Source organism: Mus pahari, chromosome 3 (genome assembly GCF_900095145.1).
Source record: "Mus pahari chromosome 3, PAHARI_EIJ_v1.1, whole genome shotgun sequence".
Lineage (NCBI taxonomy): Eukaryota > Metazoa > Chordata > Mammalia > Rodentia > Muridae > Mus > Mus pahari.
Window position 1 is genome coordinate 160,676,550 of NC_034592.1, and position 27,131 is coordinate 160,703,680.

General features: G+C 34.1%; 1 protein-coding gene across 1 annotated transcript in view; it reads right to left on the bottom strand.

The window, feature by feature from the left end:
* Window positions 1-27,131, bottom strand: part of Sycp2 (synaptonemal complex protein 2) — a 62,647-nt gene that overhangs the window by 32,744 nt on the left and 2,772 nt on the right. Inside the window, exons 2-21 of the mRNA XM_021194528.2 lie at window positions 26,963-27,021; window positions 25,832-25,975; window positions 24,877-25,005; window positions 24,071-24,172; window positions 23,777-23,801; window positions 17,993-18,078; window positions 17,250-17,335; window positions 16,979-17,013; window positions 16,161-16,303; window positions 16,021-16,073; window positions 14,567-14,612; window positions 13,902-13,997; window positions 11,896-11,956; window positions 7,199-7,347; window positions 6,055-6,129; window positions 5,529-5,675; window positions 4,562-4,661; window positions 3,150-3,298; window positions 1,616-1,685; window positions 1,251-1,305 (exon numbers count right to left, since the gene is read on the bottom strand). Coding sequence (XP_021050187.1) covers window positions 1,251-1,305; window positions 1,616-1,685; window positions 3,150-3,298; window positions 4,562-4,661; window positions 5,529-5,675; window positions 6,055-6,129; window positions 7,199-7,347; window positions 11,896-11,956; window positions 13,902-13,997; window positions 14,567-14,612; window positions 16,021-16,073; window positions 16,161-16,303; window positions 16,979-17,013; window positions 17,250-17,335; window positions 17,993-18,078; window positions 23,777-23,801; window positions 24,071-24,172; window positions 24,877-25,005; window positions 25,832-25,975; window positions 26,963-26,986 — 1,775 coding nt within the window. The 5' untranslated portion in view covers window positions 26,987-27,021. The remainder of the gene's footprint in view (window positions 1-1,250; window positions 1,306-1,615; window positions 1,686-3,149; window positions 3,299-4,561; window positions 4,662-5,528; window positions 5,676-6,054; window positions 6,130-7,198; window positions 7,348-11,895; window positions 11,957-13,901; window positions 13,998-14,566; window positions 14,613-16,020; window positions 16,074-16,160; window positions 16,304-16,978; window positions 17,014-17,249; window positions 17,336-17,992; window positions 18,079-23,776; window positions 23,802-24,070; window positions 24,173-24,876; window positions 25,006-25,831; window positions 25,976-26,962; window positions 27,022-27,131) is intronic.

Sequence of the window (27,131 nt, forward strand, 5' to 3'; positions counted from 1 at the left end):
CAGGATACAATCCACAGAACTCAAGAAGGGTAACAAGCTGAAGGGCCCAAGTGAGGATGACTCAATCCCACTTGGGAGGGAGAAGAAAGCAATCACAGGAGGAAGTGGGAGGGAAGGACCTGGGTGAGAAAGGCGACAGGGAGGGAAATATGATCAGGTATTGGGGGTTGGGGCAAACAGGACTGAAGCCCTGAGGGCCAGCAGAAAGAATCGAAACAGGCAACTTCAGGAGGTACCAGAGTCCTAGGAGGTAAGAGACTCTTAGGACTCAAAAGGAGGACCTTAGAGGAAATGCCCTGCAGTGGGGAGAGGGAACTTATAGAGTCCATCTCCAGTAGAAAGACATGGCATAAAGAATAGGCATAGGGTTGCCATCCCACAGTCAAAAACTCTGACCCAGAATTGTTCCTGTCTGAAAGAACTGCAGGAACAAAAATGGAGAAGAGCCTGAGAGAAAGAATGTCCAGTTACAGGATCAAATTGGGATCCAGCTCAGGGGGAGGAGGCCCCAAGGCCTGACATTGTTACTGAGGCTATGGAGCATTTACAAAAAGCAACCTATCATGACTGCCCTCCAAAAGGCCCAACAAGCAGTGGAAAGTGTCAGATGCAGATATTTACACCCAAGCAATGGACAGAAGCTGGTGACCCCTGTGGTTGAATTAGGGAAAAGCTGGAAGAAGTTGAGGAGGACGGCAGCCTCATAGGAAGGCCAGCAGTCTCAACTAACCTGAACCACCGCCCCAGGATCTCTCAGACACTGAACCACCAACCAGACAGTATACTCCAACTAATATAAGGCTCCCAACACATATACAGCAAAGGACTGTTGGGTCTGGACTCGGTCAGAGAAGATGCACCTAACCCTTGAGAGACTTGGGGTCCTAGAGTGTGGGGAGATCTGGTGGGGTAGGGGTGTGGGGACATCCTCTTGGAGACAGGGGCTGGGGGGAGAAGGTGTGGCATGTGAAATAGTTGGAGGGTAGACCAGGAGGAGGATAAAGTCTGGACTCTAATAAAGATTAAAGATTAAACAAACAAACAGACAGACAAAAAACACAGCTGTTTCACATGGAAAGAAAATGGAAAGCCTATTTCTCATTGTTCTATCACCTAACACTTAATGTTATGGCTAACATTGCATTCTGATAATATAAAGACCTTTCTTTCAAATCTGTTAACTACAATTTTATTCTTCCAAAACAGTATGAACAAATACTAAGTAGTCTGATGGACACTGTCATACTCACACAGGCTTGTCTTTTTCCACCGTAGACGCATTAGAGAGAGTGTTCTCAATTTCATCTAAACAAAAGAAAAACATTGTATTTTCATTTTTTCACACAGTTGGAAGACTAAAGTGAGAGTCAAATCCTATACAAGCTGACAGTTGGGGATGAGAACATTGACCTTGCACACTCCTCCCTCTCAGACACAAATTTCCCAGTAGCAAGGTTTATATAGTCTAAAAGAGAGTCATCCCATCAACATTTCTTCATATAATGCCAGCACAGTTATTACACATATGAGCACACACACACACACACACACGCACACACACTTATTTTTACAGATGTACTCATACTGCCTAAAATTAATCCCCAAAAGGACTTACTGATATTTTGGTCTGGGGATTCACTATCCTCATATTCTTTATTTTGTATGACTGCAGTAGTTTTGTTATGCTATTAACAGAGAAAATATATATGTAAACATAAATTAAGGTATTATATGAATTCAACTTTTCAAAGACCATTAAGGTTTGAAAATGAAAATTAGTATGAAAATTAGATGGTATACATATTTTATGAATGTTATGAACATATTCTTAAGACCATTGCCTATCTTAAACACAAGAAAATATAGGACTGGAGAGATGGCTCAGCTGTTAAGATCACTGGCTACTCTTCCAGAGGTTTTAACTTCAATTTCTACCAACCACATGATGGCTCACCATCATCTATAGTGTGGTCTGATGCCCTCTTCTGGCATGCATATAAAGTACTCATATACACAAAACAAATAAATCTAAAATAAGAAACACAAGAAATTAACTTGTATTGCAGACTAGGAGGCAGATGATTCTACAAATTCCCTATTCTTATCTCAGAGCCAATACACTTAAAATTATGATTTCTAGAATCTCCAGAAACATGTCTCCCATTGCTATAGATTTCATACTCTATTCTCTTCTAAAAATGTTAAGAGCTGAAATTTATGAAATATTAATTAAAAATGTTGACCATTCCCCAGGTAATTTTTTCCTGTATCAATCTTTCTATAGCCACAGATTCATCCTACCATCACTATCAGCAAACTATACTGCATCTCTCTTATATATTTGCTACATATTTTACCTTAGCTGTCCTCTCTGTGCTACTAGTCATTGTACAATACTCAGGACTATGCCACAAAATAAGAAAAATAGTGACTTTATTAAACAAGCTAGACAATGTAAACCATTACTCTGACTACGTTTTGCAATATATTCAACTCTTTTGACATTTATCTTTATGGGGACAATAATTTAAGTTACTGTTCATCTTTGGGGGTAGGCTTCTGCCTCTTCAGTGAGTTATCACTACATTCGATATGTATATCTGAAGATGCTTGTGCTATGAGTACAGCAGTCTTAAGAATCTGTCAAACCTATGCTAGACCTTGAGATATTTAAGGACATACCACCCTACTGTGATCTCACATTTCTTTGCTAGTCTCCTCACAGCAGACACAGGTTTGTATAATAAAAGAGTGACAGAAAGTCTCTTTCTCACTCTAATTATTCCTATTACCAATGTTCTTCAGATATTTGCCTAGCAAGGGAGAGGAAATGGAATGGTCAGAGCATAATAATCATAGTAATAATAATAATAAAATAATAATAATAATAATAATAATAATAATAATAATAATAATAATATCTCTTTCTCCTAGCAATGTGTAAGTTTCAGGAACAGTGAAGTAAATACTTTATAGAGTTTTGAAGTAAGCACAATGGGTCATGTGCCATAAGGACACTTTCAAGGATAACTGGTATTTAGAAAAACATATTGTTTTTCTAAATAAATAGAGATTGTGTTTGGAAAAGAAGGCAGCTCAGTATGGATTTCAAAAATAACTTGTTAAATTTTAACACAAAGTATCCTTACGTTGGCTCTATTATTCCATGTTTTTCTTCCATCAGATTGTCTAGATTTGAGTGACACAGCATAATCCATTCCACTTTCTGATGTTTTAGAAACAGCTTTCTCAGCACAATTTATTGCTTGCAGTGGTTCCCTACTTCTTCGTGGTGTTGCTAAAAGAACAAAGACAGCAGCTGATTTCCCTGTTATTACAGGGGTACTTTCAGGTGAGAAAGATGAAAGATGAAGGTTCTCAGGACAGTTCCTAGGTTTTTGGCTTAAATGTATAAGTGGACACTATGCCATTTAACAAGAGGAGAAAAAAATATCATTAAGAAGGATTCGGAGAATTATTCATATTGAAAACTGATAATTTGAGAAGTCTATCACCATGTGGACAACTAGAATTTTTGGACAGGAAGGTCATTATTAAGTTGCCATCAAAGCAACTAGTACTAGAATGTAGCAGGTACTATGCCACAATCTCACATCATTATTTGTTTAATGAATGATTTTTTTATATAATCCTTTAAACAACTGATAAGGTATTTTGGTTCCATGGGTTGGAAAATAAATTGATTCTGAATTTTCCCAGGGAATACTGTGTGTCAAGTACAAATCTGGCAGTAAAGAACTAAACCCAAGAAACTTGAAAACTCTAACACTATTTCTTTTTTTGTCAGATATCTTTTTAAAAATATTTTTATTATTTTCTTTATTTACATTTCAAATGCTATTATTCCCTTTCCTAGTTTCCCCTCTGAAAATCCCCTATCCCTTCCTGCTCTCCAACCCACCCACTCCCATTCCTGGTCCTGGCATTCCCCTATACTGGGGCATAGAACCTTCACAGGACCTAGAGCCTCTCCTCCCATTAGTGACCAACTAGGCCATCCTCTGCTACGTATACAGCTAGAGTCACAGGTTCCACCATGTGTTTTCTTTGGTGGTATAGTTCCAAGGAGCTCTGGGGGTATTGGTTAGTTCATATTGATGGTCCTCCTATGGGGCTTCAGACCCTTTCAGCTCTCTGGGTACTTTCTCTAGTTCCTTCATTGGGAGCTAGATCCCAATTGGAGCTCTGTCCAATGGATGATTATGAGTATCCACATCCACATCTGTATTTGCCAGGCACTGGCAGAGCCCCTCAGGAGACAGCTATATCAGACTCCTCTCAGCAGGCTCTTGTTGGCATCTGCAATAGTGTTTGGGTTTGGTGTCCAACACTATTTCTAATCACTATGTTATGATGCCTTCTGTTTAATTCATGATAAACTACTAACACAGAATATTAATATTTTAAAAATTGTTTAAGTTGATACATTTTCTAGTTAGAAAATACTGTGATTCATAATTTTATCAATTTTGTTTCGACAATTTCCCCAAATTAAAAATTCATCTCTTAAAATACTTAACTGAAATCTTGAAAGACTTACATGTGTTGATTAAGAGTATTGGGCTTCGCACAGTGTATCTGTCTGTATCGGGAACAATCATTGATGCTTCAGACATTTTCTTTCTGCTAGGTGTAGTGATCTTAAACCATGAGAAACAGTCACAATAAATACACATTATATTTAAACATTAAATGTGTTATTCACATTGTTTTGCCTTGACTACATGTAAAAAGTTAAGTATTTTTAAATAAATATAATATCCCTCATGTTTCTGTGTTTTAGGCTAATTGAAATGAACAAATAGACAAAGATATACTGTTTTAAAATATTTATAGATCATCATGGGCACATACAATATAGTGCCTTTATATACTAGCTGAAAATATTTTATAAATATTTAACTAACCAATGACTTGTGGTTTTCAGTATTTCATGAAGATGATGTTTACATATACAAGTATTTAAAACTATTTTGAATGCATTCAACATGTTAAGCACCCTTTAATATTTTCCTTCATAAACTAATTATAGGAATTCACTAACAATGATTCTACTAAAGGGTTTGAATTCCCCACACCACTTCAGAGTGATTCCTAAAAGTAACAGAAATCGGCAAGTAGAACCAGGGAATAGAGAGGACACAAGTTTTAGAGAGTGCCACATAAATAAGGTGCCTTAGTATATGATGGAAAGAACTTAAAAACTGACGACATTTTAAGTTTGTCCTTTATGTTAAAACCAAAACAATGATAGAAAAAAAAGCATGAATGGGAGAAAGTAACTATTCTATGTATCTCCAATTTAGGATTTACAAATACACAGCATAATACACATGACTTGCTAAAATCCTTGCTTCTTTTTGCATATGTGAAAGATGGAAAAAAATCAAAATGCTATATTAGTCAAGGCAGTACTATATGCACTCCAGATGTTTTAGCTCTGTTTCCTTCAGCAGTGACTGATCTGTAGTCGTTTAATAGAGTAAATCGTTAGACACCATATTTACCTCATCCTGGCTGTTTTTCTGGTCATCCTGGCTGCTGCTATTGTCTAGTTCTAGAGGGTTTACAAGTTTCTTTTGGATGTCAGATTTCTCTTTTAGATGAATGAGGTTTTCCTTGACTGGAGATGGTTGACTTTCTGGTACTAGAATCTGTTAGGTTTATAATAGAGAAAAAACTAAAAATCAAATAGGATTTCTCAAAAATCACTATTTTTTGCAAGGCTTCTGTTCCTCTTATATTCACACTATCTTTCCTTATTAGGCATTTTCTAAGTTTCACCAAATAACCTAATAAAACAGCCATGTTTGCAAGCAAATTCTGCCACTCACAGTTCTTATTTTTAAAATTACTCAAATTGTAGTTTTCAACAATCTTTACTTCTATAAAGAAATTATCATTAACTAAAACATTTTATTGCATAATCATTTATATTGAGACAATTTGTTTTCACATAGTTATCCTCTAAAATTGGCTTTTCCACCATAATTATTTTGTGTTGAATAAAAATCGAGTAAGTCAGAGACATACCTGTGATCCACTTGCATCAAAAAGTATATGAATAGATGTTTTGGCAACTGAAATATCTTGTTTTCTGGTAAATTCCTAAAATTCAATTAATTCAAAATGATGCCATTTTCTTTCTACTTAGTGCATTTATTTTCTACCTATTCTTCCACAATTGCCGATTATCCCCAATCATACATAATATGATATACATATTAAGTTAAGAACACTTTAGTTACTTAGTACTATCCATTCCCAAGTTTTCCATTTTGATTTCTATACAAGGGCTCCTAATTAATATATTATATATTTGAAAAATTTTTTGAGACAGGCTCTTGTTATGTAGTCAGGCCAGCCTTAAACTCAGAGATCCACCTGCCTCTGCCTTCTGAATTCTGGTATTAGAAGTGCATACCACTAAGCCTGATCTGACATAAATCTTTTACATTATCCAAATTTGTTAAGAGAGCATTGCCTCAAAAATGTTTCATAAATGCCACTTTATAGTCTCAGTTAAACAGGTCTTGATTTGTATACTTTCATAATAACTTTTCTCCATAGGGTTTTTCCAAGTCTCATCTCCATAATTATGCTTTTTCCTATAATTCTTAATGAATATTCTCTAGTTTATGTAATTTCTCCATAGGTCAACTGTTTATATCAATCATTTCTATAATTCTCAAATGTTTAGTATTTTTAAAATGTTTTATTTCAGTGTTTAAATATATGATAGTAACTTATCAAATGATCTAAGCAGCTACTGTAAAGACAATTATGTTGCCTGAGATTTTATTTTATAAAGGCATCTCAAACAACAGGACTTACTGATCTAATAGGTACTCCACGGTACAGCTTTGCTGTGTGTTTGTTCACATGTGCCATAGTGCACATGTAGTGGTTGAAGGACAACCTGTGAGCTCAGTTTTCTCTTTCCAACAATGGTGGATCCTGGGGGGGGGGGTCAAACTCTGGTCTTCAGACTTGGTGGCAAAGTGCCTGTACCCACTGGGCAATCTTGCCAGCCCCCTTCACAGTGTAATTTTAAAGAGCTAAAATCTATGCCATTTTAAGAATTTGCTAATAGAAAAAGCAATTAATCTTACAATCCCAAATTGAGTTTGCAAAACCACGATAATACTATTTGCTGAACAAGGTTTTAAAAGCTTACCTTATACTTATTTCCACCAAAAACTTTTTTAGTCACATTGGTGATTTCTAACGATTCATCGAAATAAAAAAGTAACTCTTTTCCTTCTTTTTTACTAATTTTTACGATATTTTTCAAAGTTAGAGTCAGTAGTTTCTTTGATTCTCTCACTGTATACAGAAAATAACGTTAATGATAATATATTAATCTCCATTATAGTCTGTATATTATAAATAAAATATCAAATTGAAATCAAAATTCAATTCTTTTAAACTGGGTGTTTACATAACTCTATTACTAATATAAGAAGTAATCAGTCAACTTATATTTCAGTTTCAGTGTCCTCATCTATGTTACACAATAATGCCCTAACTAGAGATTTCTAGTTTTCAGGTCCTAACCAATTCTTAAAATATCCCATGAACATGCCTGAAAAAGCTGCTTTCTTAAAGATAAAGAAAATAACTTGAATTCATACTTACATTATTCCTAGATATACATATACACAAAGATCTCTGTTAAATCTACATATTGACTATTAATAACATTTTAATAAAAAATATCCAGGGTTTTAGGAGCAGGAAGGATACAATCCTTATTCTCAAGGATAAGATAATGAGGACAGTAGTGTTCTCTGTACATTTGGAGCTCAGATGAGACATTTAAAAAATAAATTGTAGTCACTAGTATCAAGTGTGGAGAAGTCAATGTAAAGATATACATACACAGAGAAATTTTAATTAGAGGAGTTAAGTATCTTGGCAGTAAAAACTTTAGAGATGTACAATAGAATGCAACAAGGACAGAAATTAATGAGAAAAGAAAATGTAGAAATTTTTCTTTCAAAATTGATTCAGAAATTAGTAAGTAGTAAATGTAGACTTTAAAGGAACTATGGACTTTATTTTCTGGGCAATACAAGGAGATGGACAGAAAAGGCTACTGAGCCCTCCTACTAAGCTTTTCTTACCCGATTTCTCTGACTCGGACTTCTTACGTGCATGTGCAGAAATACGCTGTACCTCCCAATTATGTACAATTATTAAGCATAATTTGAATATTTTAATTATTAAAAGTTAACTCTCCAATTGCCTAGCTGGCTTAAATATAAAATGCTTCCTGAAACAGGCCAGTCTTAAACGCAGTCATTTCCTCACTTACAATATATGCTACAGTTTGGACTGTGAGCTAAGCTAGAAGTTTTTCTACAAAGCACAACTGTAGAAGCTATAGCCTCTCAGGTTAAGATAGAAACTCAAAAGGTTCATAGTCAAATAAACTAAAATAACCACACCTTTGGGATAAATTTATAGAAATTAAAAGGCAACATGGGCCACCATTGCCCACACAGAGTCCAAAGTTCCTCTCTCTCTCTGTGTGTATAGAAGGCATCTTTTTGGTGGAGAATTACTCAGAACTTCTATAACTCTAAATACAGCATCAATCATAAAGTAACTTGACAAGAAATAAATACCAGTGTATCACTGGTACTAATGGAATAGTGACTTTAGAAAAAAGTCAAAGGCAATTCAGATCCATAAAAACAGACAATTTCAAGAAGCAATTCTGTGAAATACATTAAATTATTTAAGACAAATGAAAAACTGCCCAGATGTTCGATGGTATCAATATGGTGGTTCACTGTCAGTAAAACTGAAGTTGGAAATTCCTCATTCTGGCAATGCTGAATAATTAGTGGCAGATTTCTGGTCCATAAACAGATTAATGTCTTCTCAACTTTTATGGAGCTGCTAGAAAAGCTTATTATAAAGGTGAGCTCAGGTTCCTCAAAATTACTTCCCATACAATCCCTTCTGCTTCCCACCATGAGGCCCTTTTGCCAGAGATTAAACAAGTACACTAGTAGTTTGATCAAAAGACTCCCAGGCTCCACTACTACAAACTCAAATCAACTTTTTCATGTTATATATTAATTCAATCACAAGTATCTTGTTATAGTAATAGGGAGCAGACCAAGACAGTATAAAATACTCAATGAGGAGAAATGTTATTTTTTTTTTGCTATTCTCCTGACATTAGAAACAAGATGAAATATTTATCCTCATAATTTCTTAGTAATTTAATGATAGTTCTTATTGCTAGAGCAGTAAGACAAAAGAAGTTAGGACTCAACAAAATTGAAATTAGTTCCTTAAGAAAGCTATTAGATTTTTGTCTCAGTGTGTGCAGGTAAATGCAAGTATGGGTATGTAGGCACAAATGCACAGCATATATGTAGAGGTCAGAGGACAATTCCCAGGGGTGGGTTTTGTCTTTCCATCATGTAGGACCTTTGGAATCAAACTCATTTGGCAGCAACTATCATTAGCCACTGAACCATCTTGCTGGTACAGAAACCAATCTCTTATACACTGAGGTTAAAAACCTAAACTGGTAAGATTTTAGCCAACACTTTGGAAGTTTCTAAAGTTGAATAGATAAGCATATACCATTGGTATGAGACAAGCACTGTACTCCCTAGTAATTGGCCTGAGAGAAGTAAAGCAGAGATATACAGATTGATTATACATTAGTATTTACAGCAGCAGCTAAAATTTGGAACAATTCAAAATGTCCCAAAGTTCCCTTGGCATGGATTAATTAAGGTATAGCCATTAGATGGAATACTAACCCAACAATAACACACCAAGTAGCTAAAATAAATTTGAAACAACCAGAAAATTGTTACATAGTATATGATTCCATTTATATAAATTGTAGGTAAACATACATCTAATTTATCTGTTTTGAAGAAAGAAACACTGACTGTGTAGGGACCAAGTAGCAGAAGAAATGGTTTTAAATGAGCAAATATAGAGATGACTGGAGGGATGGATATTGACTAACTTGAATTACCCATCATGGTTTCACAAGCAAAGGCACATGGATTATCATTGGCCTTCTCAGCCTGAAGCAGGGTGTCCACCAGGCCACTTAGATAACATAGCACTTTTATAGTAATGTATCACCTTTCTCCAAGTCACATTCAAAAAGTCTGCAAGAAATCCACTTTTTATCACCTCTATTCATAATTGTACTTGAAGCCTTCTCCATTTTATAAGGAAGAAACAGGAAAGGAAAAGGAGAAGAAAAGAAAATAATAAAACTATCATTATTTAAAAACATGACTGACTGATGGAATACCCTCAAGAATCTACAGAATGATCAGAATTAAACAGTTAACTTGGCAAGTTGTAAGATACAAGGAAAGTATATTTTATATACCAGTAGAAAATACCTGAAAATGAAATTAAAGATTATATTTTCCATCATAAAAGGCAAAAGGGAATACTTGAGAGTAAATTTATCAAAAGATCTATATGACATAATGAAAAATATAAAACATTGTTTAGAGGACACAAATAAAGAAGAACTGGATCTCTATGAATTAAAGCTCTATTTAAGGTAACCCCATACTGATCTATAGTGGTAACTCCAGTAATTTTTCTGAAATGACTGATAAGACCTTTAAGAATGTATATGGATATTCCAAAGGCTGTGTTTCTGAAAACTCCAAAATATCGGAAAATAAATTAGCTACATTACACATGAACACGAAATGCTGAGAACACTGTGGTACTGGCACAGAACGTATAAGTAGATCAAAGGAATGCATAGGATGCAAGACTAGTCTTACAGAGCCAGGGGACTTCACAGAGGAACCACAGAGGTGTAATGTTCAATGGCACAGCATATTATTATGGAAACAAAGAAACTCAGAAATAAAGTCATTTCAGCAAATAATAGTTATAAATCCACATAATCTCCTACAATTTTTGTCAACCCAGACAAAAAATAATTGGATTTCACTCACCATATTCAAACACAAAACAGATAACCTCTGTGAGAATGACAGATTTCTTGGGTCATACAAAGGAACAATCACACAGGGAAAACAAAACAAAACGTAACAAAAATATCTAATCAACTAGACTTCAAATTTAATAGCTTTTCTTTGCCCTCCCCTCCAAAATTATAAAGCAAGACACAGACTAAGAATATATTCATGAAATGTATCTATCAAAGGATTCGTATTATAGAACACACAACAACTTCAAAAGTGAAAAGAGAGGTCAGCAAAAGATGGAAAAGTACCAGGCATGGTGGTGCACGCCTTTAATCCCAGCACTCAGGAGGCAGAGGCAGGCAGATTTCTGAGTTTGAGGCCAGCCTGGTCTACAAAGTGAGTTCCAGGACAGCCAGGGCTATACAGAGAAACCCTGTCTCAAAAAACCAAAATAAAAAAAAAAAAAGATGGAAAAGTGTTTACACAGATGTTCTACAGAGGAGAGCACACAAACAGCCAGAGAACTCATGTAGGAAAAGAACTCAAATGCAAATTAAAAATATGATGAGATACATGTCGTTAAGTGATTAACATATATCTTTACTTCATATGGCCTTTACCAGTCTGCTAGGTTTCATAATTTTGTCCAGCAGCGCCATTATGCAACTCCTGTTACAGGAATGGAGACAGATATGTTCGAATTTAATAAAACAAATGAGAAAGAAATGTTAGAACTTTGAAAACACCAACATTAGACTGGTCAGACCAAATATTGAAGATTTTAGATAAAGAAAAGTGGGGTGTGGAATGTATCTACAGATGTTTTGTTTTCAGTACTCTGTCTTATATCAAAGAGGCAGCAGGTTCTATTTTTTATGACAGGAACTCAAAAGAGAATTACAAAAAATAAAATGAGCTTCAAGTTTAGTACCTTCAATGTTGTACATCTGAACTTTTTCTTCAGGTACAGTGACAGCTTCCCATTGGTGATCCTTAAATTTAGGAGGAAAAAGACCTTGAGTATATATTTATTACTAATTTAATACTTCAATATCAATTTCAGTTGAAGTCTAAGTGGCTTTACAGTTTGTCTTTCTCCTATCTCATGTACCATCCATCACTAAACATGCAACTTTCTGCTCCTCCAATATTCCATTTATTCATTCTAAAAATAAGGAGCCCTAAAAAACACATTCCTATGAGATAGAAAAACAGATTTTCAGTAACTACTATAATGAAAAAAAATTAAGACGTGATATGTAACTTGGTGGCAAGGCTACTTTATATCAGAGAACTCATTTACAAGCAGATGGTACTTTTACTAAAACATAAATTAGAAGGAGCTGCCCTACTCACATGTCTGTTACTGTCATAAAATATCCTGTCAAAAAGCAACTTAGAGGAGGTAGGTTTATTTGACTTACAGTTTTAGGTTTCAGTTCATAACCGTGGGGACATTAAGGTATCACACCCACAGTCAAGATTAGACAGTGAAGCAAGACATGGGTCCTGGTGTGCTCTGTGCTCAGTTTACTCCCTCTCCCCTTGACACCCACTGAATGATGCCAGGTGGGTATATCTTCCAACATCAATTAAGAATCAAGTCAATCTCCCACCTCTCCATACATGCCCACAGGCCAACTTAATCTAGATCATTATTTATTCAAACTCTTCCCAGGTGATTCTAGACTATGATAAGTTGCCAGTTAAACTATCACAGACACTAGGTTGCAAAGATCTGCAAGAGGGATCCTGGGGCTAGGGGCTAGAGGGGACCTGTAAGATGTGAAATGTGGGTAGCTCAAACACAGAGACTGCTTATCTCTCAGAGGGATATCTAGGAACCAAGACTGTAAAATGCCTTATATGCTACATTAAAGAGACAAATATGGGGGTTTAAGTTGCCACTATGTAGAGAATGATTTCCAGGGAGAGCACAGGGTATAGGAAAAACATATCACAGAGATATAGAGGAAAGAGAACTCAAGTATAATTCTGAGAAGAATCTTCAAGCATCTTGATCAGTATTTAGAAAATAATTTATAGGTGGATTTATTCTGATCTAGATCATCTAGTACACCAGTCTAAACCAGTGAGACATTAATAACTACACTGCAATAGTTTCTGAAAGTAAGCATTCTATGAAGGTATTCTAGCAGAAAAAGTATGTGCAAACTCTAGAAAGTATTGGCTAACATTCACTTGTAGGATTCTAAAAAAATACTAGATTTAAAAAGGTTAAGAGTCTCCTTAAAATATCAGCAACTACAACAAGATTAGTAAGTGCTGATCAATTCTATCAGAATTTGGTAGTGATTTCACAAATCGAGTCAAATGCATGCCACTATACCAAATATGAAGTGATAGCTAGAAGTAATGACTTCAATATCTTTCCTCAGGTAACAAACAAGACAATAAGAAATATTCCACCTCAGAATACAGATGACTATGATAACCATATAGAACTAAAATTCACTTCTACCACTCCCTCACATCTTCACAGGAGGTTTCAAGTGTGAGTAAAACCATTTGCTGTTCACCTGTCCCTGAGAATGTTAGTTTTCAGGGAGTGTCTGAATGTTCAAGGGCCTCCCACAGGCTAAGCACTGTACCACTGAGCAGCCTTCATGTTGTCTCTTCTACTGTTGATTCATTTTGTTCATGTGACCAAAAAAATTTAAATCTTGTTAATATTCATTTCTGAAAGGTTTATGTTAAAATTAGTATTAAAATTTAGTGCTAATTTTATTAACATAAAAAATCAAAGAAGTATCATTTTAATTAGCATGATAGCTTACACAACCTAAAAATAAAAGCTAATGTTAAAATCTACCAAAAGAATGGGTTAAAAAAGGTATGAAACATGTATTCTGAAAGTAAATGAAAGAATGTCCTTCACACATGTGTATACAGTGACACAAAAGGGTAAGAGCTTACTTCATCATCTCCAGCAATGTAGAATGACAGAGTGTGGCTCCCAAGATTAAAATCAATCCAGAATTCCTCAAGTTTTTCATCTGATGGTATCTGCAGCTAACATAATATATAAAACTAGTATATACAATGCTTACAAAACATGGGAAATTATCACCAGGTTATAGTCATGACTAAACTATTAGAGTTGTTTTTTTTTTTTTTAATTCTAGAAATCAGCAACACATAAAAAGTAGAACATTCCCTGAATGCTTTCAAGAGATAAAGTATAAGTAGATGAAGACAGCTGAAATGTCTAGCATTTAGATAATTTAGAACAAGGGAATGCTACTTAAATGTTTTACACAGAAATTTGATCGAGAAATCGAAATCATTTTAAGTATTAACAGAGAGTGAAAGTAGTCTGAATATACTCATGAACGGTCATCGTCAGTAATGCCTTTAAGGAGGGGAGGAAGGTAAAGAACTAGAGTCTTGCTCTTCTCCCTCTCTGCTAAGATGAGCTAGCCCATCTTTTCCTGCTGTCACAGTAAGGGCAGGAGTAGTTAGCTGTATCATCATCTAAGTCTAGCACTTTAATATTTTAAAACATTTTGTACTCCATAATTCATTTAACTTTTATTCTAAAATTATCCAATAATTGAGGTTTGTATGAATTTAAAACTTACCTCATATTTACCAAGAAATGCTGACAAGCAAGGAAATGTAAAGACCCTAAAACACAAAACAATTTAGGAAAAAAATAAATCAGCTTTCCAATAATTAACTTGCTCAAGTTATATCTACAAAACAATATCTATGATTAAGGGGAAGATGATTCTTGTAAAATTTTTAAATAAAATAATCTGTTTAATTCCATTTTTGAGATGGAGTCTCACTCTTGTCTGAGCTGGCTTCAAATATGATACTCCTGTTGTAACCTTGCAAGTAACTGAAATAAAAATAGGTGAAAAATACCAAGGCAGGCCATGCCATTACTATTTTAAATAAAAATTTATTGGAAATCTGTTTAGGTAAAGAAAAGCACTATAATTTTAAGGATACTATTTACTTACCACTTTGACTAAAGGAATTATATCAATTGAAAATATCATTTCAAATATGAACAACTGTTCCTAATTACATATTAATACAATGGAAGTTCCCACAGGACTTGAATGTGTAAAAAGTTGATAGGAGTCATTGTTGATGTTAAAAGTGGCTAAACTCTTAGAACATTTCTGTGGTAAGATACTACTTAAAGTACTTGTCTCTTTAACAAACATAAGTAATAAGTATTATTAGTATTCCTATCACACAGCTAAGGAAACTGAAGATATTAAGATTAAATAACTTACAGAATAGAACTAATGGGAATCTATGATTTAAACACAGACAATAAGACTCATTGCACTTAGGCCGAGCCCTATCTTTTACTTCCTCAGTAAATAAAGCGAACATCATTTATTGAGAACATCCCCAGGGACCAGGTATTACAACACTCTGTTGCTTTGGGCTGGAGAGACGGCTCAGCAGTTAAGAGAATTTGCTGTTCCTTTCAGGACATCTGAGTAAAATTTCCAGAACCCACATGGCTTCTTACAACCTTTTAACTCCAGTTCCAGGTTATACAACACTCTTTTCTGGTTGTTTCAGGATTGCATGTACATAAAACACAGACATATATGGAGGCAAAAAACCCCATACACATAAATTTTAATGGTGACATTTATATTTTCTATCATTTCATGCTTGTTTCTGATATTAAATAATAAAAATTCTATTTATGTTATTTATACATTTTCACTCCAGTATGTAGATGTATGTCCAGATTTTTAGCATTCCTTAAACACCAAATAATAATATACATGCAAATCTCAATCAGATTTCACCAAATTAGTGCACTCAGTTATTAAAATGAGCTAATAAATAAGATGCATTTTTCCTTCTAAGTACAAAGCCAAACAAAGCCATCAGGAGTATTTAAGGTTAGTAGTGTACTAGTTTATACTGTGTGCTACATAAATACTGTCTTGAACAAATATCTACATATTTCACAGCACAACAAAAATTATAAACACTCATCATTGATCTCAGCTCTACTTCCTTACCAACAAATAGATGCATGCTGCATCAAGCTTACCTTCTTTTATCACCAAGCATGCCATTTACCAAGTTGAGAAATATTCTGCAATCCTAGTTTTCAAAAACAAAAAAGGTCTTAAAAATAAAAATTATATAAAAATCTTTACTAAACTTGCTATTTTTATACATACGACTTACTGTTTCAAATTCACAGTCCTTAATTTCCTTAAATGCATTAGCAATAAAGTCCATTGAAAACCATTCATATGCCAGTTCTTGTCTCCGTTTTTCTGTGGTCATTCTACACAAAGCTTCCACAATGCCTACCTGTAATTCATAATCTTAAAAAAAATTAGTCAGTTTAGAGGTCAAGAGTCTAAGCTTATAAAACTCCATTTTGTAAGGCACAAAAACAAAAGAAATAAGAAAATGTTTATTATTTTTCTTATTCAATTGTTCATCTTTTTAAAAGTAAAAAATACTATGAATCATTTAAAACTTTACCATTTCTTTATAATTGTATGTTGAAAAACAATTTATATAATATATAGCATTTTGTTATGATGTTTACAGTTATATCAGAGTATATATTAAAGTCATACTTTATGCTATATGTAAGTCACTAAATCAAAATTTACTCATAAGAATCTAAAGAAAAATTAAGTTCTTTGTAGTAAATATTGTTTAAAACTTGTCTATCAACTACAAAAATATTAGACATAATTTTAATAAGTCATTTAAGAAAAATTTCAGCTGAAGTATTTCCAATGTATTGGCACATTAAGTTGCCATTCCTAACTATCACTAGGTGGGCACACTTATATTTATCTAATTTTTGTTATCATGACAAATTATTTATTCCAAGACATCTCTTTATTTTTATTAATTAAAAAATTCTTCTTTTAGTTTAGATAAACAGATTATAATTCCTTTGGTGTATTCTGGTAATGTTGTCAAAGGCATATATAACATTCATAAATTTGAAGTGATTTCAAATCTTGGAAAGACATACTTACCTCCTACATCTAAAATCCTTTCTCCCATATTACTCCTGTGAATTAAAATAAGAAATTATATACTAAACTAATATCAATTAGATAGAAAGCCCATTGTGTTTGGGAAAAATACAATTGGCTAGTATAAATGACTTTTGGAGAAAATGTAAATACCATATTATATCAAAATTTATAAGCTTATCATACTGTATTACTTAATTCAAATTTGTGATTGCATGTTTCTTAAAATTGTTAAACAATTTATCAGAAAAAAATTATTAAAAATTATTACATGAGAGTTAACATTTCTTGATTAGAAAGTATTTTGTTGGCATCTTGAGGTATCCTGTCAAGCATCAAATTCATTTTTTTTAAAGCCTGAAAGAGAAAAAAAAGTAACTTTGTTTTCTAGGAAGCACTTAGAGAAATAGATATGAACTTAAAATTATAAGAAAGGAATGTAAGCCCGATGAAGGAAAGAATGTCTAGTCTAAAATGCACTTCAGCACAGGATGACTCCTTTACTGAAGTTTTCTCACCCACTGTGAAAACACACATAACTATTCTAAGACTTAAGGGAACAAATAAAAGGCTACCTATTTTTTTGTTCTTATGGTCATGCATATGCATATACACATACAAAATTACTTGCTATATTGGCATCTACATACTAGAAAACTCCTAGTACCTTGGCAATATAGATTCTCACACTAGTGATATATATATATCACTATACATATATAGTGATAAATGTATATATATATATATCACTATACATATATAGTGATAAATATATATATATAGTGATAAATACTGATAAATATATATATTTATGTATATATACATAGATTCATATATATATTTATGTATATATATATATAAATTCATTCAATTATAGATTTTAATTGATTATTTAAAAATTACATTGTCAGGTGGTGAATTATTCAGACAACAGAAATATACCCCATGAAATTAATTTAAGATATTTTATTTTATTATTTACTTTTTGATTTTTAGGTCTGAAAAGAGATTTACCTCCTGCTGAATGCAAAAACTCACTCTTGAATCAATAACCAGGGCACAGATGTGAGGTATGAAACTTTCCAAAACTTGGTTTTTACCTGAATAAATTATTATTGACATGTTAATTTTAAATCAATTTAACAATCATTTATTATCTGAGGTGTTTATATAAACTGGCCTCATTAACTTTTAGACATACTTCAAACATTCTTTTATATAACAAATCAACATTTCTTACTCTCATGAATCTCTAAGTGACTTGAGGGGTTTGACTTTTAGTTATAATCTCACCTTTTAGTTATTTGCAATTGATACCTGGTAGGAAGTCATATTTTTTCCCAGTGGAATGTTACTAGGTATTATCAAGCATTTCAGGGCAGGCTCCAAGCCCAGATGTAGGTGCCCAACACAAAATGGACCCCATGTATTGTTCTGTTGCTGGGCACTTTTTATTTTGTATTATTGTTTTGATTTTTTTTCTTGAGGAGGGAAGAAGGGGAGAAAGAGAGAAGAAGAAAGGCATAAAGATGGGGTGGATCTGGGAGAAGTTGATAGAGGAAAAATCATGATCAAGATAGATTATATAAAAAATAAAGCTTCCTCTTTTAAAAATGGGTTATCAATACTAAATCTATTCAGAGAGAATTGCCACTTTATAACAGTTTTGAAACGTTTTAGCAATGGAAATACTGCAAAAGCAAATTACAGCTTTTCAAAGTGACCGTACTCAACTAAAACAACTAAGATGAAAAGCTATAATTTACTTTACAGTAAGAGGGCTCAGTATATAATGCTAGCACTCTTAAGATTTCTTTCATGGGAATTTAAATTATTAATTGCAAAAACACAATCTATGAAAAGGTAACATTAACTGTTATTTAAATCATTAATTTGCTTAACACATTTTGACTTTGAGAACTGTAAATAGCTATGTGTGTAAGTGATTCACCAGCCTGTTACCAATCATGATGAAGTCTCCAGGCAGAAGAAATAAAGTAACCTGCATCTGGTCAGTTAGCACAATGTATGTGCTGTCTATAAATGAAAGGTGACAAGCTGTAACATGTTCTACATCCTTTTGCCACTGATAATTTTGTTCTAGTAGATCAAAAGATGACAACCACAGCACACAAATCCAACTCTGTTCATTTTGCAATGTAGAACCAGCTCTTAGCAGGTACTCCGGAGAGACCATCTGTATCTATCCCATTTACTGAAGTAGTGCCCAAAGGCAATTTCATTCATTATAATCTTAATCTATCAGCTATGTATATTTTTAATCACAAATAGCACCTGAAAATCCTACTTGCCAACTACACAGCAGGCAAATGGTCCAGCACTGGCAAACTTTATCATCTTTCATACTCAAAGCCAAACTAAAAATTATTTTCAACAAGAGCTGTCCTCAGCCTTGTTACCAACTTTTGTCAGAGTTGAAAATTCTGGAAAGTGAATTAAACTTCTAATTATAAAACAGAACAGTGCTCACGACTCTAATGGCAATGCAGTTGTTTGGATAGTTGGTGTTATTGAATGGCATTTATTAACACTACTATTAAGATCAGATGGTGCCCTGCCACATTGTACAACATATCCATCCTGCCCCGAGATTGTTTTTCTAGCAGCGTTTGATTCCATTTTGAGGACAGGATGACTCTACACATAATGGACACTTAAACACCTCTATCTTTTCAGTGCCAACCACAGGTACAAACATAACTTATTCCCCAAAGCAGAAAGGGTGATGCTCTATAAATTTATTCAAATAAATTTGTACTGTAGATTATATAGATGTACTAAAATCATATGAGGAAAGCCAGGCCTGAGAACGTAGTGAATATAGCATACTAAAGAGAGGGTGAGACTCTTTTACATGGGCTGAATGAAGAGGACAGACACCTGACATTCTGAAGGGAACACCTCCACCATCTGTCACCTGACCTGCTGGTGTGTGTGTATGTGTGCACGTGTGAAGGGACTGACAAGGAACCCCTTCCAGGTTGCCTCAGGGGCCTGTTGTCTCTGTCCTCAAAGTTAACAGGACCTAATTAAACTGTCAACTTGCCTGTCCACCTATTCATTCATCTGGACCTGGGTATTTTCTCATCTCTTTAAACTTCACCATACATTGTTCCTGTAGTCTATGGCAGCAGCAAAATCTCCAGCACCCCTCCAGCCTGGGTTCATGACCTCATTCCTACAGAGACTCTGCATCCCTGTAAGTCTCCCAGACTTGATCTCTCAGGACTTTCTGAAACTAAAAGTTTGCTACAGCTATCCCCCTTTGAGTCATTATGTAACCTATACACGTATAAGCATGCCTGTGTGTGTGTGTGTGTGTGTGTGTGTGTGCATGCGCGTGGTTATGTGTGTGATGGGTACAATGTTATCTCAGGGTATAAGTATTAATAACAAAGATTGGGATAAAAGAGCCTGTATTTATCTTGGCCAAGACTATCAGGAAAGCATTCAACCAACTGTGACATTATGATGGAAAGACAAGCATACAAGATCACAACCACCATGCTGATTTACACATTACCCATACTACCAAAAGTTAAAATGAGAAGCCAATCTGTCAACATCAGACTATGTCCTTCTCTCTAAGTTACTCCACACTGTACAGTTTTTTTCCAGGCTTGTTTTTATAAGCAGCTTTTAGCTCCATTTTTGAGGACATAGGATAACTGACTGCTTAGGTAGATGCATTAATAGCACCATCTATCCAGCACCATACCCTAGAATGTAACCCATGCATGACTTATTCCTCAGAATTATAAAGGGGCTAACTCTGCAATTTTTTCAAGATTAATCAAGACTGCATAGGCACATGGGTGTATTCAATTTATATCAGAGAAAGCAAACACATGGAAATTAGCCAGCCAGACCAAGGATAGTGAATAAAACTATCTCACCTGGCTCCCATAAAGTGAGAAAAACTTACACTGCTATAGTAATGGCCTCACAACTGAACTGTCATTTGATGTCTGGCTTATGGGTAAAGTACCAACCAACCAACAGAGAACTCTCAGGAATCCTTGGGACTTTAGCTCAGCATCCCACTCCTGGGGTGGCATGTTTGACTGCTGTCTGCCAACTTACTTATTCATCCAATCGGAACCTGAGCTCCACTGAATCTCCTTTAAACCCTGTCCTGGTCTTGTCTCCATAATTACCCATGTCTTTGCTCTCAATCCCGACTCTCCCATGGCTAGTTTTTAAGACAGCAGTGTCTTTCCTGGTGATGGTTTGGGTTATCCTATCAACACAGATCCTATTACATTTCTATCAACCCAGTTCTAAAACTTCTTGAATTCTGCTGTATTCATTCTGTAAAACATATATGAACAGATAAAGATATATTTATTGTGTGTTAGGTGATATGATAGTAAATAATATTTAAGATGGGAATAAAGGAACTGCATTTCACATTACCATTACCACAGTAAGTGAACTGATTCTCTGGCAAACCACTGCCACTGAACTCATTGTACTTTTGTGAACTTAATGGTTATTCAACAAATCTAACATTTCGGAAAAACATTACATGTTTGTCTATGTTTCTGACATAGTAAATTCTAGAAAATATCTGTCACACATATTGGACACATGCCTCTAATTCCAGCACTCAGTAGTTGGCAACAAGAGGATCAGGAATTCAAGGCTTCTCAGCTTCATACTAAGGAGTGGCCTGGGCTATATAGATCCTGCCTCAAAGGAGAAAAAAAAATGAAGATCTCCATTCCTCCACAAATATGCAGAGAGCATTATGTTTTTTCCAAGCCCCAGTTTGAGCTCCTGTAATATTATGAGGCAGTGATTTTAGTAAAAAGGAAAGTGGTACATTAAAACTCATTTTTGTTGTGTAGTTAAGGAGTTTCCACATCATTTTCAGTGGGAAGTAATTACTATTAGGTAATGAGATTCTGAAGAGGATATGTAAGCAGCAAATATTTTAGAAAGTATCAGAATTCAAAAAAAGATGGAAACAAACCAATAACCCTAATAAAAATGAGGTATAGAGCTAAACAAAGGATTCTCAACTGAGGAACACCAAATGGCTGAGAAGCACCTAAAGAAATGTTCAACATCCTTAGTCATCAGAGAAATGCAAATCAAAACAATCCTGAGATTCTGTCACACCAGTCAAAATGACTAAGATCAAAAACTCAGGTGACAGCAGATGCTGGGGAAGGCGTGGAGGAAGAGGAACACTCCTCCATTGCTGGTGGGATTGCAAGCTCATACAACCACTCTGGAAATCAGTTTGGCAGTTCCTCAGAAAATTGGACATTGTACTACCAGAGGATCCAGCAATACCACTCCTGGGCATATACTCAGAAGATGCTCCAACATGTAATAAGGACACATGCTCCACTATGTTCATCGCAGCCTTATTTATAAAAGCCAAGAGCTGGAAAGAACCCAGATGTCTCTCAACAGAGGAATGGATACAGAAAATGTGGTACATTTACACAATGGAGTACTACACAGCTATTAAAAACAATGAATTCATGAAATTCTTTCATCCTGAGTGAGGTGACTCAGTCACAAAAGAACACGCGATATGCATTCACTGATAAGTGGATATTAGCCCAGAAGCTCCGAACACCCAAGACACAATTTGCAAAACACATGAAACTCAAAAAGAAGGAAGACATAGTTCAGTCTTTCTTACAAGTGGAAACAAAATACCCATGGAAGGAGTTACAGAGACAAAGTGTGAAGCAGAGACTGAAGGAATGACCATCCAGAGACTGCCTCACCTGGGGATCCATTCCATAAACAACCACCAAACCCAGACACTATTGCAGATGCCAACAAGAGCTTGCTGGCAGGAGCCTGATATAGCGGTCTCCTGAGAGGCTCTGCCAGTGCCTGACAAATACAGAAGTGGATGCTCACGGCCATCCATTGGACAGAGCACAGGGTCCCCAATGAAGGAACTAGAGAAAGGACCCAAGGAGCTGAAGAGGTTTGCAGCTCCATAGGAGGAACAACAATATGAATTAACCAGTATCTACAGAGCTCCCTGGGACTACACCACCAACCAAAGAAAACACATGGTGGGACTCGTGGCTCTAGCTGCATATGCATATGAAGATGGCCTAGTCTGTCATCAATGGGAAGAGATGCCCTTGGTCCTGTGAAGGTTCCATGCCTCAGTATAGGGGACTGCCAGGGCCAGGAAGTGAGAGTGGGTGGGTTGGAGAGCAGGGGGAGGGGGAAATGCATAGGTGGTTTTCAGAGGGTAAACTAGGAAAGGGAATAATAACATTTGAAATGTAAATAAAGAAAATATCTAATTAAAAAAAAGATGAAAAAAAGAAAGTATCAGAATTCAATTAATATCTCTATGTGATAGACATTTAAAATGTTCCTTAACTGATAGATTTTCCTGAAGATAAAGCCAAACACTGGCCTTTTCTACATGATATAAAATTTTGTTATAAACATGTTTTAAAAAATTTAACATGTTAAACATTAAAACAAACTTTGATCCCTAAATAAAATTCAAAGATACTATTCTCTGCCTTATTAACAAGTCCATAATATAAAAATACATTCTTAATTTTATCCATAAATCATTTTTGAAATTTGTTGAAATGCCAAACTAATGTCTGCCTTTTTTTTCCTCTTGGCCCACATAGGTTAAAATTTTACTATCTGGTCCTTTACAGAAAAAGTTTGATTTTTTAATTAGATCATGAGTTCTTAGGACAGGATTATGGGTATTAAAAAAATTTATACTAAAAGTTCCTAGCAAGTTGTTTTGATGGAAATAAGGTATTTTACCTTCATCATTGATGTCATATATGACCTAAAAAAGATAAATATTTCATTTATAATTTGCTATTATAAATTATTACAAAAGCTATTATTAAAATGACAAATTTTAATTCACAGTGTAACTATTTAACTTTCATTTTTTAATAAGCTATTTAATATAGCCAGCTTAAGTGCTTTATATAGTCTGGATAGATTAATCCAATCAAGTTACTAGATAGTCTGTTAATGATTGTTAGAACCAAAACAAATGATTTTCTAATAAAAAAACATGCTCTATATAACAGTCAATGCCATTTTTACCATCAAAAGATCAAATAAGTCTTCTATCATATTCATAACAGCTTCATCTTTTGATTGTTGTTGATTTAGAATAATCTTGGAATTTTCAAACCAGGAAACCATGTAAAAATGAATACATAAATTAGTTAATTTGAATTCGATTTTAACAATTTATATATTTGTATTTGTTTAGTAAATAAACCTAAAACAAAATGACTTTGAAAATGAAAACTCCAGTATTGATAATCAAAGCAACTTTATATTTTAAAATGTCTTGTATTTTTAACTTATTCTATCTCCTCACTGTTTAAACTAGGAATGGAGATAATAATAATTCCATTTCAAAGACCCTTATACTTCCCTTTTAAAATTCTTACTACAGATACCTTTGTTATAATTAGCTAAAATTATCAGGACAATTTATATTATTTGGATATTTTTAGAATTACTTTAATTTGATTCATATATGAGTACATACTATATGTCCCATATAACCATCAGTTTGATGGTTATATGTAACTGATTAAACATATAAAAATCAGTGTCTTATATTTTAGTGTAGTTGTCAGACAGTAAACAACCTAAATGAGTTAGTCAACAGAAAATCATTCAAATAAAGGCCCATTGGCATCTTGTGATCCTAAATTCACATGGTTGTCAAAGAACTTGTATAGTTTCCTTCTGAACCTTTACCTTTTACTCATAAAAATATTTACTCTCAAAAGTTCTACATAAAGTTTCTAAGTTTGCATTTAGTATTAGGACTTTTTTTAAAAAAATAGAAAATGCACCTTTATCAGCTTTCCCTCCCATGAATAAGTACTTATCTTTTGGACTAATCCTTGTTTTATCATGGTTTGAAGTCCAGCTTGTCCCAATATAAAGATATTTTTGCTACATCTTCCAATAGATATCAAGATGTTTGAAACAGTTTGGATATCCTTTTTATTAAGTTCCTAAAATGAAATGTGCATATTTAAACTGCTGCAAATAAAAAGTAGAATGGAATAAACATTGTTCAGGAAACAACATTAATTTACAATCTTCATATACCTGAAAAGGGAGCCATTCTCAACATCTTTATAATGAAAAGGATGAGAAGAATGACTTAATAAAGCAAGTTGTCCCAAACCACCCAGCTAAAGGCAAATAGCAAATTGTCACTTCCATAAAATCTAGAAAGTCTATGGAAGCAGTTTTCTCCTTCCATTTTAAAGAGTTAAAGTTAAGACTTCATTTTGGAGACAAGGTCTCATTCTGTAGCTGAGACAAGGCTACAACTTTTGGCACTCCCCCCGCCTCAGCATTCCACGTGCTAGATTTACAGGCATGAGCTAACACAAATAAATTACAAATTCTTATTCAACCAATGACTCATTAACAGTCTTGGATACCCGGGGCCGGTATGCAGTTACCTCTTCTTAAATATAAATTTCAGAAATGTTTTGTGTTTGGTTTATTTTTGAAACCACTAAGCACTGTGTATCACCGCAAATATGGTGCCGGGTCTCTAAGAAGAAATTGTTTATAGGTAATCTTTTCCCTCAGATTAATAATGGCAGCCTTTGAAACACAGATTTCATATATTTTACTTTAGAAACAAGAGTTCAATGTGTTGAGAAGCCTCAAATAATAAGCACATGTTGATAAAACATTTAAATCATTCGAAACAAGCTTGTCCAAGGCTTTCTCTGTTTATATGTTTTGAATGTAGCCCTTCTTCCTAGAAAGTAAATCATAAGTAACAATTTTAGGAGCTATTAAATAAAAATGAGTATTCACCCTGCGTATTAAGTCATCCAACTTGCGGAGGAACTGTTTGCTGCATTTAATTTTCACATCTTCACAAATATCAATTTGTAAAAGTGCCATCAAAGGCTTGAAGTCATTTTTTCTCAAAGCATCATCAATATACTTTTCTAACTGCTGGAGAGATATATTTAATAGCACAGATATACCATCAAAATTAGTCACTCTATGCAACTGAGCTACCAAAGGAGAGTTTTTGAATGAAAATAATAAAATCAGCTCATAAAATACTTATATTTTTAAAAAATTGATTTTAAAAATACTGATTTTCTATAGTAATAATTTCAGATAGAAAATATTTTATTAAAAGCTTCCAATTATAATTACATCTTTATCAATTCAAATGAAATCACAAACTTTATCAACTCAAAATCATAAACTAAATGAAAAATAAAATCAACATTATAGAAATTATATTTAATTCAAGGCAAAATCCTAGCATATCTGAGTACAAACTTCATGATATTTAAAAATTAAACTGCATAAAGGTAAGTTTATCCTTTTAAAAATTATATTTCAATATAAGTATTACCCTCATATGACTTTTATCAAACCTGCTCTTCCCTCTATTACAGAACAGAAGGAAGCTTTCAGTCTGCAATCTGATCACTGAACAGGCTTAGTTGTAAACTGCATGCCTATAAATGTAAGGATCAGACAATATAAATTGAATCTGATCTGAATTTCCAGGTATGTTAATCTGTGAATGACTATTTTCAATATTGAAAGCACAGGCATATAAACCAATATTTTTTTGTTTTTTGTTTTTTCTCGACAGAGCTCTCTCTGTATAGCCCTGACTGTCCTGGAACTCTGTAGACCAGGCTAGCCTCGAACTCAGAAATCCGCCTGCCTCTGCCTCCCAAGTGCTGGGATTAAAGTCATGCCCCACCACAACCGGCAAAATCAATACTTTTGATATTTTATTTTCTTATCATACTTTAAAATATTTTAATAGAGGAAACCATATTTAAGTTACTCTTGAGTATTTCATAGAGCATTAAATTTTACTAAATTACTAAAAATATACCAACAGGTATATGTAAGTACACAAAAGTTATTTTAGTGATTAAAATGCATGTTTGTGGTCTAGGAACTACATACTTGGAGGTCTGGTCTCACTGGCATTTTGGACTCATTTAAGAATAGGAGAAGACAAACACCTATGAGAGAAAACATTTTATGGATCTTATCATGTGTTCAACGTGTTTACAGTTTAAAATCTTAAAACATGATATTCAATGTTCTTATACCAAATAGAATAGTTTCTTAC